This window comes from Drosophila yakuba, chromosome X (genome assembly GCF_016746365.2).
Source record: "Drosophila yakuba strain Tai18E2 chromosome X, Prin_Dyak_Tai18E2_2.1, whole genome shotgun sequence".
Lineage (NCBI taxonomy): Eukaryota > Metazoa > Arthropoda > Insecta > Diptera > Drosophilidae > Drosophila > Drosophila yakuba.
In genome coordinates this window covers 9,701,563-9,713,742 of record NC_052526.2, presented here as the reverse complement: position 1 = coordinate 9,713,742, position 12,180 = coordinate 9,701,563, and the positions used below count along the sequence as shown (strand labels likewise).

Below are 12,180 nucleotides of genomic sequence, written 5' to 3'. Positions count from 1 at the left end.
CAGCTCCTATAGTTCTCAGATTGAAATAAATAAACGAATAAAACCACCGCCTGCTTTGTCATTGTTTTGTATGTAGGTACACAAGTTTATTCACTAATACATTAGTTTAATATTAATTTAGATAAAAAAAAAACAAATGCATAACAAACATTTAACAGAGTTCTCATATTTTTTTCGCCTCAGCTTTTTCTGGTTTTTGTGTGTGTGTGTGTGGGTGTGTGGTTTCTTAACTTCCGTTTTTACGCTTTTACATCGATTTATTAGTTTACATCGAACCATATATGCATCTAATTATGTATATATATGTGTAAATTGTACTTGGCTCACTTGTTATATGCAGTGCACCGTGCTTGGCCAAAATCCATCGATTCATCCGGATTTAACTTAACCATAACAACATTAAACATCTATAAAAAGTGTTCGTACAGTAAATGTAATTAGACTATGCCACGCCTCCTCTAAGTGCGCGTATGAATATTTGTTATATATGTATATATTTCATCTTTATGCGAAACTATGCCGATTTAAGTTTACGTTTTAGTTATAGATTTACGGGTGTTTCCATCTTGGTATTATGTATGTGTGTATGTAGTTGGTAACAGTCTTTTATCACGTTTAGTTTGGGCATTACGCACAACGTATGGTACATAGGTTTTAATAGTATATTTCATTTAGCCTAATAATTGTTTAAATCCTCCCATTTACGCTAATCTTTATCTCTATCTCTATCTTTATCCTTTGTGGTTGTTTGTTGCCGTTTCCGCTTCCGGCGGAAATTGACGTAACTTCTTTCTATGAATATTTGTTCTACCATTGTTTGTTTATTTTGGAAAATTGCGATAAGCAAATAAGAAATTGTAATCGAAAGAATCAGTTGCAATTGGATTTACCTACTAAAAATGTTTCTAACATTCTAAACGAAACCGGAAACGGAAACGGCAGCGGTAACTAGTTCTACATGCATGTAAAAGTCCTTCTACGTGGGACAGGAAGTTAAAAACAACAAACTGAACAAACAGTGTATATATGTACATATATCTATATACATATATATATTACTACATATATATATATAAATATATGTGTGTGTGTGCATGTGGGCGGGGTATCTAAAGTATGCTTGTCTCAGGCTCACTCATAGGTTGGGGTAAGAGGATATCTATCCGTATCTGTATCTGTATCTGAATCTGTTCCGCAGCAGTTACCCATCAGTTGACCGAATGACCTAACCCCGAATAATTGGTTCTATTACGAATTAGGGACACCTTGTGTGTGTGTTTGGGCTTGAGCTGGCTGCCAGGACAGTAGTTACATATCACATCGATGAAACCCTTCAGTCGAGAGCCGAACGGGCACTCCCTATCTCTCTAGTCCTGGTCCTCCTCCTGAAGCGGCTGTTCCTCCTGATTTTGATCCGAATCCGATGACTTCCGTGTGCTGGCCTTGTGCTGCAGCTGCACCTCGTACTCGCTCTTGATGTTCACATACAGTTCACTTTGTTTCTGGTGCTCCTGCTGCAAAGGGTCACGAAAATACGGTCAACATCAATCACAAACTGCTTTTTGTTGTATTTGCTGGTAATTGGATTTCAAAATTTCAGGATTTTTGTTGCATAGCTTACCATGATCTCATCGAATCGCTGATTGGCATGGGGCAACTCGTATCGCTGGCTCTGTTCCCGCAAATTCCTGGCCACATTGAGTTGTTGGGTCAGATTTCGCCCGATTTGGTCCAGAGACGTGTGCAGCACGTGCTCGATTTCTGCCGAGAAAAAAATTCAAATTTGAATGGCACAAATGTAACCAGAAATATTCAGCAATAGTACATCGATTTCTAAGTTAAGCCCCCAACTCACCAGTGCTGGGCATGAACCGCCGCTTGGTCATCTTCTCCTCGGTTTCCGCCAGAGCAGTGCTGCTCCTCTTCAGGGTGAACCCAACCGCTTGGGGATCGGGCGTGGGTGGACCCTGGCAGAAGGCGCAGGGCGAATGGGACTCGCTGCAGGTGCAACTGCCCAAGGAGCTGGGCGATTTGACTGCCGCCGATCCGTGGACACCGCGCAGATGCTTGGCCGCCGTTACATTGACCACACTGATGCTCTTCGAGATCGCCGACTTGACGGAGGATGTTTCCGGTGGAACCAGTGCCAGGGGCGGCGTCTTGGAGCTACCATGACCGTGGGAGGAAAGCGCCGAGGAACCGTGATGCGATCGACCATGATGGCTGCCATAGGGATCGCCAAATTCGGACATGCTCCGTGCCCCATCGTCCTGATCGTCGTCATCATCCTCCTCCTCGTCGTCGTCGTCCTGCGCATCATCGTCCTCATCGCCGTCATCATGGCCGCCATTCTCGCCGGATTTCTGCAGATTCTGGATGAGCCGCAGCACGGCCTTCTCCAGCAGAGCCGGATGCTCGGAGGCGGGCACATCGACGGTGGACTGCGGTATCTGGGTGTTAATGATCACCGAGAACTTCTTCTTCATCTCCTGCACCCGCCGCTTGCCCTCCTCCTCGCCCAGCAGCGTGTTGACGCAGACAAAGGAGTGCACCTTGTTCGTCTCCTTGTCGATCTCCAGATAGCCCTTCGATTGCAGGTAGATGATGTTTCCGTTGCGGGTGAACAGGCGGTAAGTGGACTCGCCATATGAACTATTGCAGTCGTACACTGAAACGAGTCAATAATATGATGATAGATGATGGATTGGGTTACATATGATAGGGCAGAGATTAGGTCTAAACACTCACTTTGCCGCAGGGCCACGATCACCCAGCGCACATCGTCGTTGTGCATGAAGGTGAATGGACTGAGATTGCGCACCTCATCGGTCATGTAACCGGCCACGATGCCAATCCTCTGGTCGCAGTCGATGATCCTGCCGTCGATCAGGTGACGGGTTTTGTACTCCAGTGTGTTGGCATCAATCAGCCGACTGGCGATCTTTGGCGGACGGATGATCCGGGCGCAGCCAGTCAGTATCTAAAATAGTCATGGAGTTTTACTTCGAAAGTTATTCGAAAGTTATTAACTTACGATATCGTTGCCGCTAATGGTGTGCAGAGGAATGACATCATCACGACCGCGAGTCCTCCTGATCAACTGCAGATTGGAGCTGAAATGATTGGAGCGCACGCCGCGCGGCGCTTCGTCACTACGCCGAAAACAGCCATCGATCTTGACCACTTCGTAGGCGGTGGGTTCCGATCTGGGACCCGCACGAGCCAATCTGCATAAAAATATGGCATAATGTCATATTAAGACGTAAGTCACAGTGCTACGAAGAGTACTATGGGATAATAGGATGTGAGACCTCGAACCAACCTCACACGAAAACTGCGTCTGTCCTCGCGCAACTTGCGATCGATGGCATCCTCCTCGGCTTTGCTGCGCTGGCGTGGCTCACCGTCCGCATCCGCCGAGTCGCCATGGGCGTCAAAGAGGTTCTCCAGTTCGGTGGGGATCAGCTGCTGCTTGAGCATGTTCTGGTCCTCGGGATGGGTGATCTGCATGATGCTCTGTCCATACAGATCCGACTGACAGTGGCCCAGGTGCTGCTCAATGCTGGCCGAGATTAGCAGTATGTGGCCATGGCAGGTGAGCGTGAGGAAGAAGCTGTCCAGCATGTCCATCAGTGTGTCCGTGATCTGTGGCCGCTGCTGCATCAGACTGTTGCCAAAGGCTAAAGATGTTTTTATATAGTATTACTATATATTTACTCATTTGTGATATAGCTTACCATGTTTTAATCGCAGTGCATGGGCGGCGAAGCGCAGAACGGCTGTTTTGTCCACTCGACGTGGCGACTCCGCCACATGGGGCACCATTGTGGATAGTTCCTGGATGGATCCATTCAGCTTGTCCCGCCGATTCTTTTCCGCCCGGTTTCGCGCCTCCCGACCACTAAAAAATACGAAAATTAATATTATATTTAGTTCAATTGTAAATTGTTTTTTTGGGATATAAAAAGCCTATGCCACCATTTCAAATCCTCTTAAGAAAAAGCATTTCATTATAATGATACACTTCAGTCTAAAATGTCAGAATAATGTGGATAATAACAATAACAAAATAATACACAATAATACACAATGTTGTAAACGATAAGTGATTGTTCGTTGAGGTAGGAACACGAGTGTGTTTGTCCGGGTAAAAGCGGTTATGAATTCATGGCACTGCATACTTTTGGACAGCCTTTTGGGATTTTTGCTTGTAGCACAGTTGGTAATTGAACGAAACTACACTAGCTGCACATATTACGCATGTTTCATAATAATCTGGAGACGTTTGTCCGTATGTTGTCCGCATAATCCCACATGCACACACCCTCTCATTCTCATACTCATTCATTCGTACATATGTATGTATGTTTGTATGGGGCACATGACTGGGCATTTGTGTGGCCGTTACGTAGTTGCAAGTATTACATAGTGCCCCGACTAGACTATGACAACAAAACAGCCCCCCCTTTTGCCCCCGTCCGTCTCAGTCTGTCAATAGTTATCAGTTTTGCATGGGTGGCGATTCGGGGATGGGGCGATTGAGCTCGGGGTTTCAAGTGCAATGATCACGTTCTGTTTGGTAAGGCTTTGGTTCGTTTCACTTGGCGCCAAATGTCTTGAACATTATATTGCGATTGCGATACACAGCAAAAAATGTAGGTAATCTTAAGCATTTCTTTTTTCTCGCCAAAATTTGTTATTAATTATTTACTGTTAATGCAGCTAAAGAACTAATTTAATACCATATGTAATGGATATAGGCTGATGAATATTAGCGGGCTAATGGCTAATTACTTTCTGTGCGCCCCATTGCATTCGCTTTCGGCCGAGTTCATGAGTAATTTATACGGAAATGTGAGATCGCTGCATCCGATTGGCTACCGCTGTCCGCTGCCACAATGTTGTTTTAGACCCATCCCGTCCAAATGCCCCACTTCACAACCCCCAACAAGCAACCCCTATCTCCACCCCTCGCACTGATGTAATTTATTTTAAAACGCAATTGCAAAACAAGTTCGCAAAATACACACAGACATTGGCGAGTGCAAAACGAAGTGCAGGAGCTATTGCAATTGCAATGCAATGCAATGCAATTGCAATTGCATTGGCAAAAGCAATGCAAACAGTTGCACAAAAAAATAAAAACGAAGAAAATAGGAAAAATAAGAAAAATAGGAATGAGAATAACAAAATAAAGCCATCCTAGGCACTGGGAAAGTGCGCAACAGCCAAATAAACAAATGCAAAGCAATGCAACTACTTGGAAAAAGTATAAAAATAATAGTAAACATTTTAAACTCGGTATTTCAGGCAAGATAAGATCAACTTTTTCGACTAAAAACTATACAAGTTATGGTTTTCGTTCACATTTCGGAAATATTTATTTAAGGCTCAAAAAATATTTTATAGTAAATCGATAATAAAAAAAATGGTGCACATTTCAAAGATAACAAAAGGTAACTGACCACACCAAACAAAAAAAAGGTAACAATATTTCTTAAATTTAAACTAAAGCCTTATTTATTTGCCATTCAATAAAAACAAACCATTTAATGTTCCATAAACGAAAATCACACTTAATCACACTACGAACTACGTCTGTTCAATTTATATCCTGCCATCTTATTTATGCCATTGTGGTGCATTTGCTTATTTACAGGGTATTCGAAACGTTCAACCGATTCCCATTGCGATTCCCAATTGCCGATGCAGCGATTCGCTGGCCTTGATTGAGTTAGCACAGTGCACTGCACCCTTGCACTTGATGTCAAATTGTTGTCTGTGCAATTGTTGGCCAAGTGGCCAACGACTGTTGGCTTTGGCCTCTCGAGCTGTCTACTTTTTAGCCATTCCCAAGTGCCATTTCCCATACACACACGCACACACACACGTACACACACACACACACACACACACACACATACATATTTGTGCACATTCACCGGCTGAGTTTGTATAGATGTTATCCGCGAGTGTGCGATTGTTTGTTTACTCAACTTGTTGCATTCGCCGCTGAATGGGGAATCGAACTACACTTGTAAAATCTCCACAAGCACTTGTTGATTAGAAATGCGTTTAAATATAGTTTCCTTCAACTTGAACAGAGCTTTTTGTGTATGTATAAATAGACCATCATCACTCGGTGCACACTGCGTATGAGTAATTTACTTTTATGTTTTCACTTTAGACTCTTAATCAGTAGCAAATAAAATATTTTAAAATTATTAAAAAATTTTAATACATACGTGTATCTATACATATATTATTTTTCGATTATATAGAACTTAGGAAAGGAACTATATTTTCGATAAAAAAAAATAGGTTGATTGTAAATTGCTAGAACATATTAATATGGTAGCAAAGTAAAAAACTCTTTCGGGATATTTTTTTACATTTTCCCAGTAATGTGCCCTATTTTCTGCAAGTGCACCGCTGGCTCCTCATCGCTTCCGCAGTCTGTCTCATTCACGCTTTCTATTTGTTTGCTGCCGCTTACAATGTAAAGTGCGCGCGTATCGATAACTGCCGGCACCACCCAACACCCAACACACCCGCCCACCAACAGCCCCACCAACACTAACAGACACACCAACCATCACCCACCGCCCAACCAACCTCCCCCCCTCAACCGACGGATGCAGTAGTTGCGACCTTGAAGCCGCGCTAATGACGTATCGAAACGCATCGGATTATAAGTTCGAGAGTAACGGTACAGCAACGGCAAAAGCGATGCATACAGCGATGCATACACATATGGCCACGTAAATAAGGAAACGAGTGAACGGCTCTGTTCTGTGTTCTGTTTATGGTCTGTCAATCAAAGGGATGGCCAAAAGGGTGGGTGGGTTGGTGGGTGTACTTGTGCAGCTCTCCTGCAGCGCGAATGAATGGCGATTTATCCAGAATCGCAGAATTAGGAGGAATGCCTGTCCAGTCGTCTCGGTGACGAAAATAAATCATGAAAAATGCTGATAAAAATACATATATGTATTAGCAGCGCCCACGGCCTCCCAGTCAAGTGGTTTTCGGTGGTTTTGTGGTGCTTTGTTGTTGGTGGTGCGACAAGAGCCGCAAGTGCCACAAGTGCCGCAAGTGCCACAAGATGACGCCTAATTGGGAGGAGCAATCTACAATCAGGCCAGCCACTCAGCTGGAAGCTGGAAACACGGAGTGGGTGCTACTGAATAATGCCAAATTGGCGCACCCGACCATCCGACCATCCGACTATCCGACCACCCGTCGAGGTGGATGCGGCCCCCTATTAGCGCGGTGGGTGGGATCCTCGCCTCGAAATGGGGGTTGCACACGAAATGCGTGCGTCTTAAACTAATATAGCCCCCAGGTTTCGGATTACAAAGCAATTATTCCCATTGGCCACAGGCTGAAATATTCCGTTTTCACATCCTAAAGATTTCTGTTTCATTTGTATAATGAGTTTCTGGTTAAAGATTTATGGGACTCACCTATTCGAGAGCTGAAACATCTCCATCATGGTCTCGTGCGGATGCGGGTGGTGCGGATGCGGTGAATGATGCGGATGCTGCGGGTGGTGGGCGTGCGGATGTGGCTGCGGATATTGATGATGCAGCGCATGCATGTGAGCCGAATGTCCGGGATATGCCGCTTGCATTGCTCCTGGCCCAGCACCAGGACTTGAACTGGCTCCTCCTGGTCCATAGCCCATGTACCTGCCACCAGACACAGCTCCTCCTGCGGCGCCTGCTGCGCCTGCGGCTCCAGCCGATCCGTATGGTGCATTGGGATACCACATGTTCGGATAGAAACCAGGCGGATTGCCATGCGCCGGGGAATGTGCATACGGATGCAGACCTCGCGAGTTGGCTACTGCCGGTGCCACAGGCATTGGACTACCCGGCGATCGGTAATTGAAGTGGTACATGGAATTGGAGGGCGGTCGGAGCATTAGATCGCAACCGGATCCGGCGCCAGAGGGCGTGGGCGATTGATAGAAACTGTTCGCACCACTGCCACTCCCACTGGGCGCATAGTCGCTGCCCAGCACCGAGCTCTCGTTCTCATCCGGATAGTTATCCTCCTCGAGATCGACGGCAGGTGCCGTCTCTAGCGGCGCATCTACATCCGCGTCCACATCCGCATCCGCATCGCGATCCCAGGCCAGCTCGTCCAATTGGCATTCGCTCTTGCCCAGCACAAGCAAATCGGCATCGAGGGCCGGTGGTTCGTCAAAGTAGGGAATGTCTTGCTTGAGATCCTCAATGTCCTGTCCGCGACCTTGACTGTGACTCGTGGAGGAGTTCCTGCTGCGACTGGCGCCCTCCATGTTCTCCAGCTGGAAAATACAGAGAGGTGGACGGGTTCTGTGAGCGATCGGCTAAGGAGATCATTGCATCATTGACAGCTGATAAGAATGCGAAAGCCCCCTCTCTATTTCTAATTGCCCAATAGATTATTTTCCCATTTAATGGTGAGTGCACTGATAGAAAAATTGACCTTCTAATGAATAATTAAAGACGTCATGTTATTATTTATCAATCACTTTTTTTTTTTAGCAAATTATCAGTGTGTAGATGTATTCAATTTAAGTTTGCTTAAGTACTCCCATTCAATCTACTTAAACTAATAATAATAATAAATTATAGGGCAGATTTCATTCAAATAAATTCTATTGCGTAAGTAATGCACATGGCTAATATTTTTTCCAGTGCACTTAAAGAAAGAACTTTGTGTTTTTATGTCCAATGCCGTTCTCGAATTATTATTTTGTTGAATTTGAAAAAAAAAAACTAAAAATAGCCGGCAACGAAATCAAATAGTGACCAAGGAAATGAGCGCAATTGGACTCGACGTTCCTGGGATTTTTTATGATCTAACTCGTAAAACGCTCAAACCATAAACGATTTTGAGTCATGGGCGGCGCAGGGGGGAATTCCATTTTTTTGGTTGAATGACACAAGCAAAAGCACAAGCAAAAAACAAAGAATCCACGTTATTTATATGCGAATCCTATCCAAGTGTCGCCTATAAATAATTCAAAACACTATATACATATATATATGTATATGCCCATGGATCTGCTCAGATCACACACAAAAATATAACCGTCTATTCAGGGCAGATCTTTGAACTATATTTACTCCCTCCATTTCCTTTGGCATATTTTCGTATATTATTTCCTAGCCTCTGATTCACATGACAATCGAATTTGTGGGTCGCGGGAATTGCGGGGAGTTCTGGTCATAAATTTGGTATTTTTTGTTGCCCTCAAGTTGGCTGTTTATTTGTTTTTCCTTGTGGACAATTGAAGCTTTCCCTCTACAAAAAACTATCATTGCCGTGGGAAAAGGCGCGGAATTCTTGAAGAATCCACGCTAATATAGAAATAGATATTTATTAAAATATTTACATTTATTTAATTTAACAAAACAGCAGGGCATTCCTTGGGAGCTCGTATTTGGATTAGATATATATACATATATTTATATTTTAATACTAATTAAAATAGTTCCTGGCAATATCTCAAGTTGCTTTTGTTTCCAGATGAATATTACTTTTCAATTTATTTATCGCGCTTTCTGGGAAATATGGTTAATAATTAATAGCTTAATTAAAAACGAATTTATTTCACTTATGTGTTTGTTCGCAGAAATTTCGATATTGAAAGAGATATGACATAAACAAATAAAGAGATAGTTCAATTTATTGTACGAGTACACAATAAGAAATGAAGACATGCCCTTTAAAATTTAATTAGTTATATTTTGGATATATTCTTGAAAAGTAACTTTTTATAATTATTAATACTGCTTGGCTTGTAATTAACTTTCTAGCTTGCTATCAAAACTCTTTACCTAGCAAAAATAGACTGGAAAATTACAATAAAAAGGTGATAAATAACGAAATAACACTATATAGTCAACAAGGAAGTCAGCAGCCACTCGACAACTAAGTAATATGCAATCCAGGCATTTCTTTTTCCAGTTGTTATCATCGACGATTGCCGTAATAATTGCGCTTCTTTTCTTTATTACTTTATTTTGCTGTTGCACATTTTTTTCCGCCATTCCAAATTTGTTTTGCAATTGTTCTCGAGTGGCGCGCAAACAGCGGTCATAAAGACAACGAGGGTAGACATGTCAATTGCTGCCAAAATCGCCAGACGGCGTTAATGTCACAGCTAGCCACAGCCGCCACTTTGCATGGCCGAATCTGTCGGTGCAATGGGGCGTATACGCAACGTGCACGAGATGCGAATACAACAAGTGGGTGGGCCATCAACCGAGAGTGCAAATGGATCTACTTCTCTCAGTTTTGTGCTTGTGTATTACCAGCCATGAATACCACTGAATAAATGGTGTAGCAATTGAGGTACTATAGCGATCGCTATGTTGGTGAAACGGGGCGTATACGCAATGTGATAAAAGCCAAACAATTGCATGGAATTAAATGCCTATTATATGTTTCTTTTCTATTAGGTGCTCTAAATAATACAAATGTCTAGATCAACAAGTATATATTTATGTACAATTATTGTTTAAATACTTTTTAAATAATGATTTATTTGGAGATCCAAGTTTCGTATCATATGATTAGGCAAATTACCCTTGTAGTTTTCAAGTTTTTACTGCACAGGGCAGTTATTTTCGAAACCCTGTCATTATAATAAGTGCACGAGAAAAGATCAAGATAAGTGTTGAAAGGTAATCAGCCCTTTTTCAAGTTGATTTACGATATGTAAATTGAAATCATGAATGACAATAAAGTCTCTGATTAGGGATTGGTTATCATGCGAATAAATCGCCCTAATTGCTCTTATCTTGAGAAACTATTTCAACCATTGTAAAGTGGCACACGACACGCCTCCAAAATCGATAAAGTTTCCCATGGGCAATGCCCAAAAATTGCCGATGGCCATATAAAATTTTGGGTATATTCGTGTGCAATTAGCAGAAATCTATACATATACATACACACTCGTGTGTGGGCAATTATAATCTTTGTACAGATATTAAACATGAATATTGCTTCTGATAAGCCGCCGAGTGAAGTCGCTTGTTTGCTCTTCTCAACGTTGGCTTTCCACCAACAAATTCAACGACCATGGCCAGACACCCACCAATTGTTGTTGAACACGCCGCCTTTGTTGAGTACTTCTGGCATTGCTGGTGGTTATGGTGGTTATGGCCAAAGTATAGATATCGCCCGGCTGAATAAACCTCGAAAGTGTGAGGTCAACTTTTTGACTGTTACAACTTTGGTTGGGAACGCGTTGTACCTATACCTATTCTATGAAATTGATATGCCAATTAGAAAATTCCAACAATTGGGGAACCTGCAACTAGGTCTCAAAAAAAAAGATTGACCTTGCTGGTGTTAATTGTTAACGCTTTGGGTTTTTGGAACGAGTTACAGTTGTACCAAAATAGATGACCTTCAGAGGTTCTTATCATGTAACCTAGTTCGTAATCCCCGCTGATCGAGATTGTAATCACACATTGTTGCACTGCCGCCTGAGTCATCTGATGAATGGGTTCTGTTGGGCACACACAATAACGATGACCAACAACTATGCACTCGATAGGGATAATGTAAGTGATTGCCGTAACTGGTGAGTTGGCTAAGTCAACAACTTTGGACGGTGATTTTCTAGTATTCCAGTATTGCACAGAGATTAGATACAAGATTTGGAAGAAGTGTAGTACATAGCTGCAGGATTGCCACCTAATTAATATGCAATTGAAAGTCTAGGGTTGCCACCGAGCAGCAGCGCAAGCTTTCTTTTCTCTGGGGACCCATAAATCAATCATGAAATATTTACATCTAATGCTGGCCATAACAATAACAAAAACAACAACAATAACAATAAAATCAAGCGAATGAAGGGAGAGGGCGAAAAATCAATTTCACTTACATGTTTTGCGCTGTTTCTTGTTTTTCTGCATGAAGCTTTTCGCTCTCCCTTTCTCTCGCCACCTTTCTCTATCGCGCGCTCTTTCGGCAAGCTCTCACGCACGCCCTCTTGCTCGCACTCGCTTGTGCGGTTTGTTTATGCCTCTATCCGTCTCGCTCTGTCTGCTGGTTGTTGGTCTTAGATTGGCGAATTATTATTGTTTTGTATTACTTTGTTTTGCTTTGTTGTTATTGCTGTCCTGCAGTTGCAATTTTTCTTGTTATCTTCCCCGTTATTTGTGTGTTTTTTTT

The 12,180-nt window shown here is 42.8% G+C and overlaps 1 protein-coding gene across 1 annotated transcript; it reads right to left on the bottom strand.

Moving 5' to 3' along the window:
* Positions 1-54: 54 nt before the first annotated feature.
* On the bottom strand, positions 55-12,034 carry LOC6524807. Its single transcript, XM_015190405.3, has 9 exons — positions 11,891-12,034; positions 7,464-8,311; positions 3,738-3,901; positions 3,323-3,680; positions 3,035-3,227; positions 2,749-2,980; positions 1,856-2,668; positions 1,622-1,761; positions 55-1,514 (listed from the first exon to the last, which is right to left on the bottom strand). Exons 2-9 carry the CDS (start codon positions 8,300-8,302, stop codon positions 1,368-1,370), a joined length of 2,886 nt encoding a protein of 961 aa, XP_015045891.1. The 5' UTR covers positions 8,303-8,311; positions 11,891-12,034; the 3' UTR covers positions 55-1,367.
* Between the last annotated feature and the right edge of the window lie 146 nt (positions 12,035-12,180).

Coding starts and splice junctions, on each gene's coding strand:
- LOC6524807 (XM_015190405.3), bottom strand. CDS start 8,302: ATGGAGGGCGCCAGTCGCAGCAGGAACTCCTCCACGAGTCACAGTCAA. Junction 3,681..3,737: donor TGCACTGCGATTAAAACATG/GTAAGCTATATC, acceptor AAACATCTTTAG/CCTTTGGCAACAGTCTGATG. Junction 1,515..1,621: donor AGCGATTCGATGAGATCATG/GTAAGCTATGCA, acceptor GACCCTTTGCAG/CAGGAGCACCAGAAACAAAG.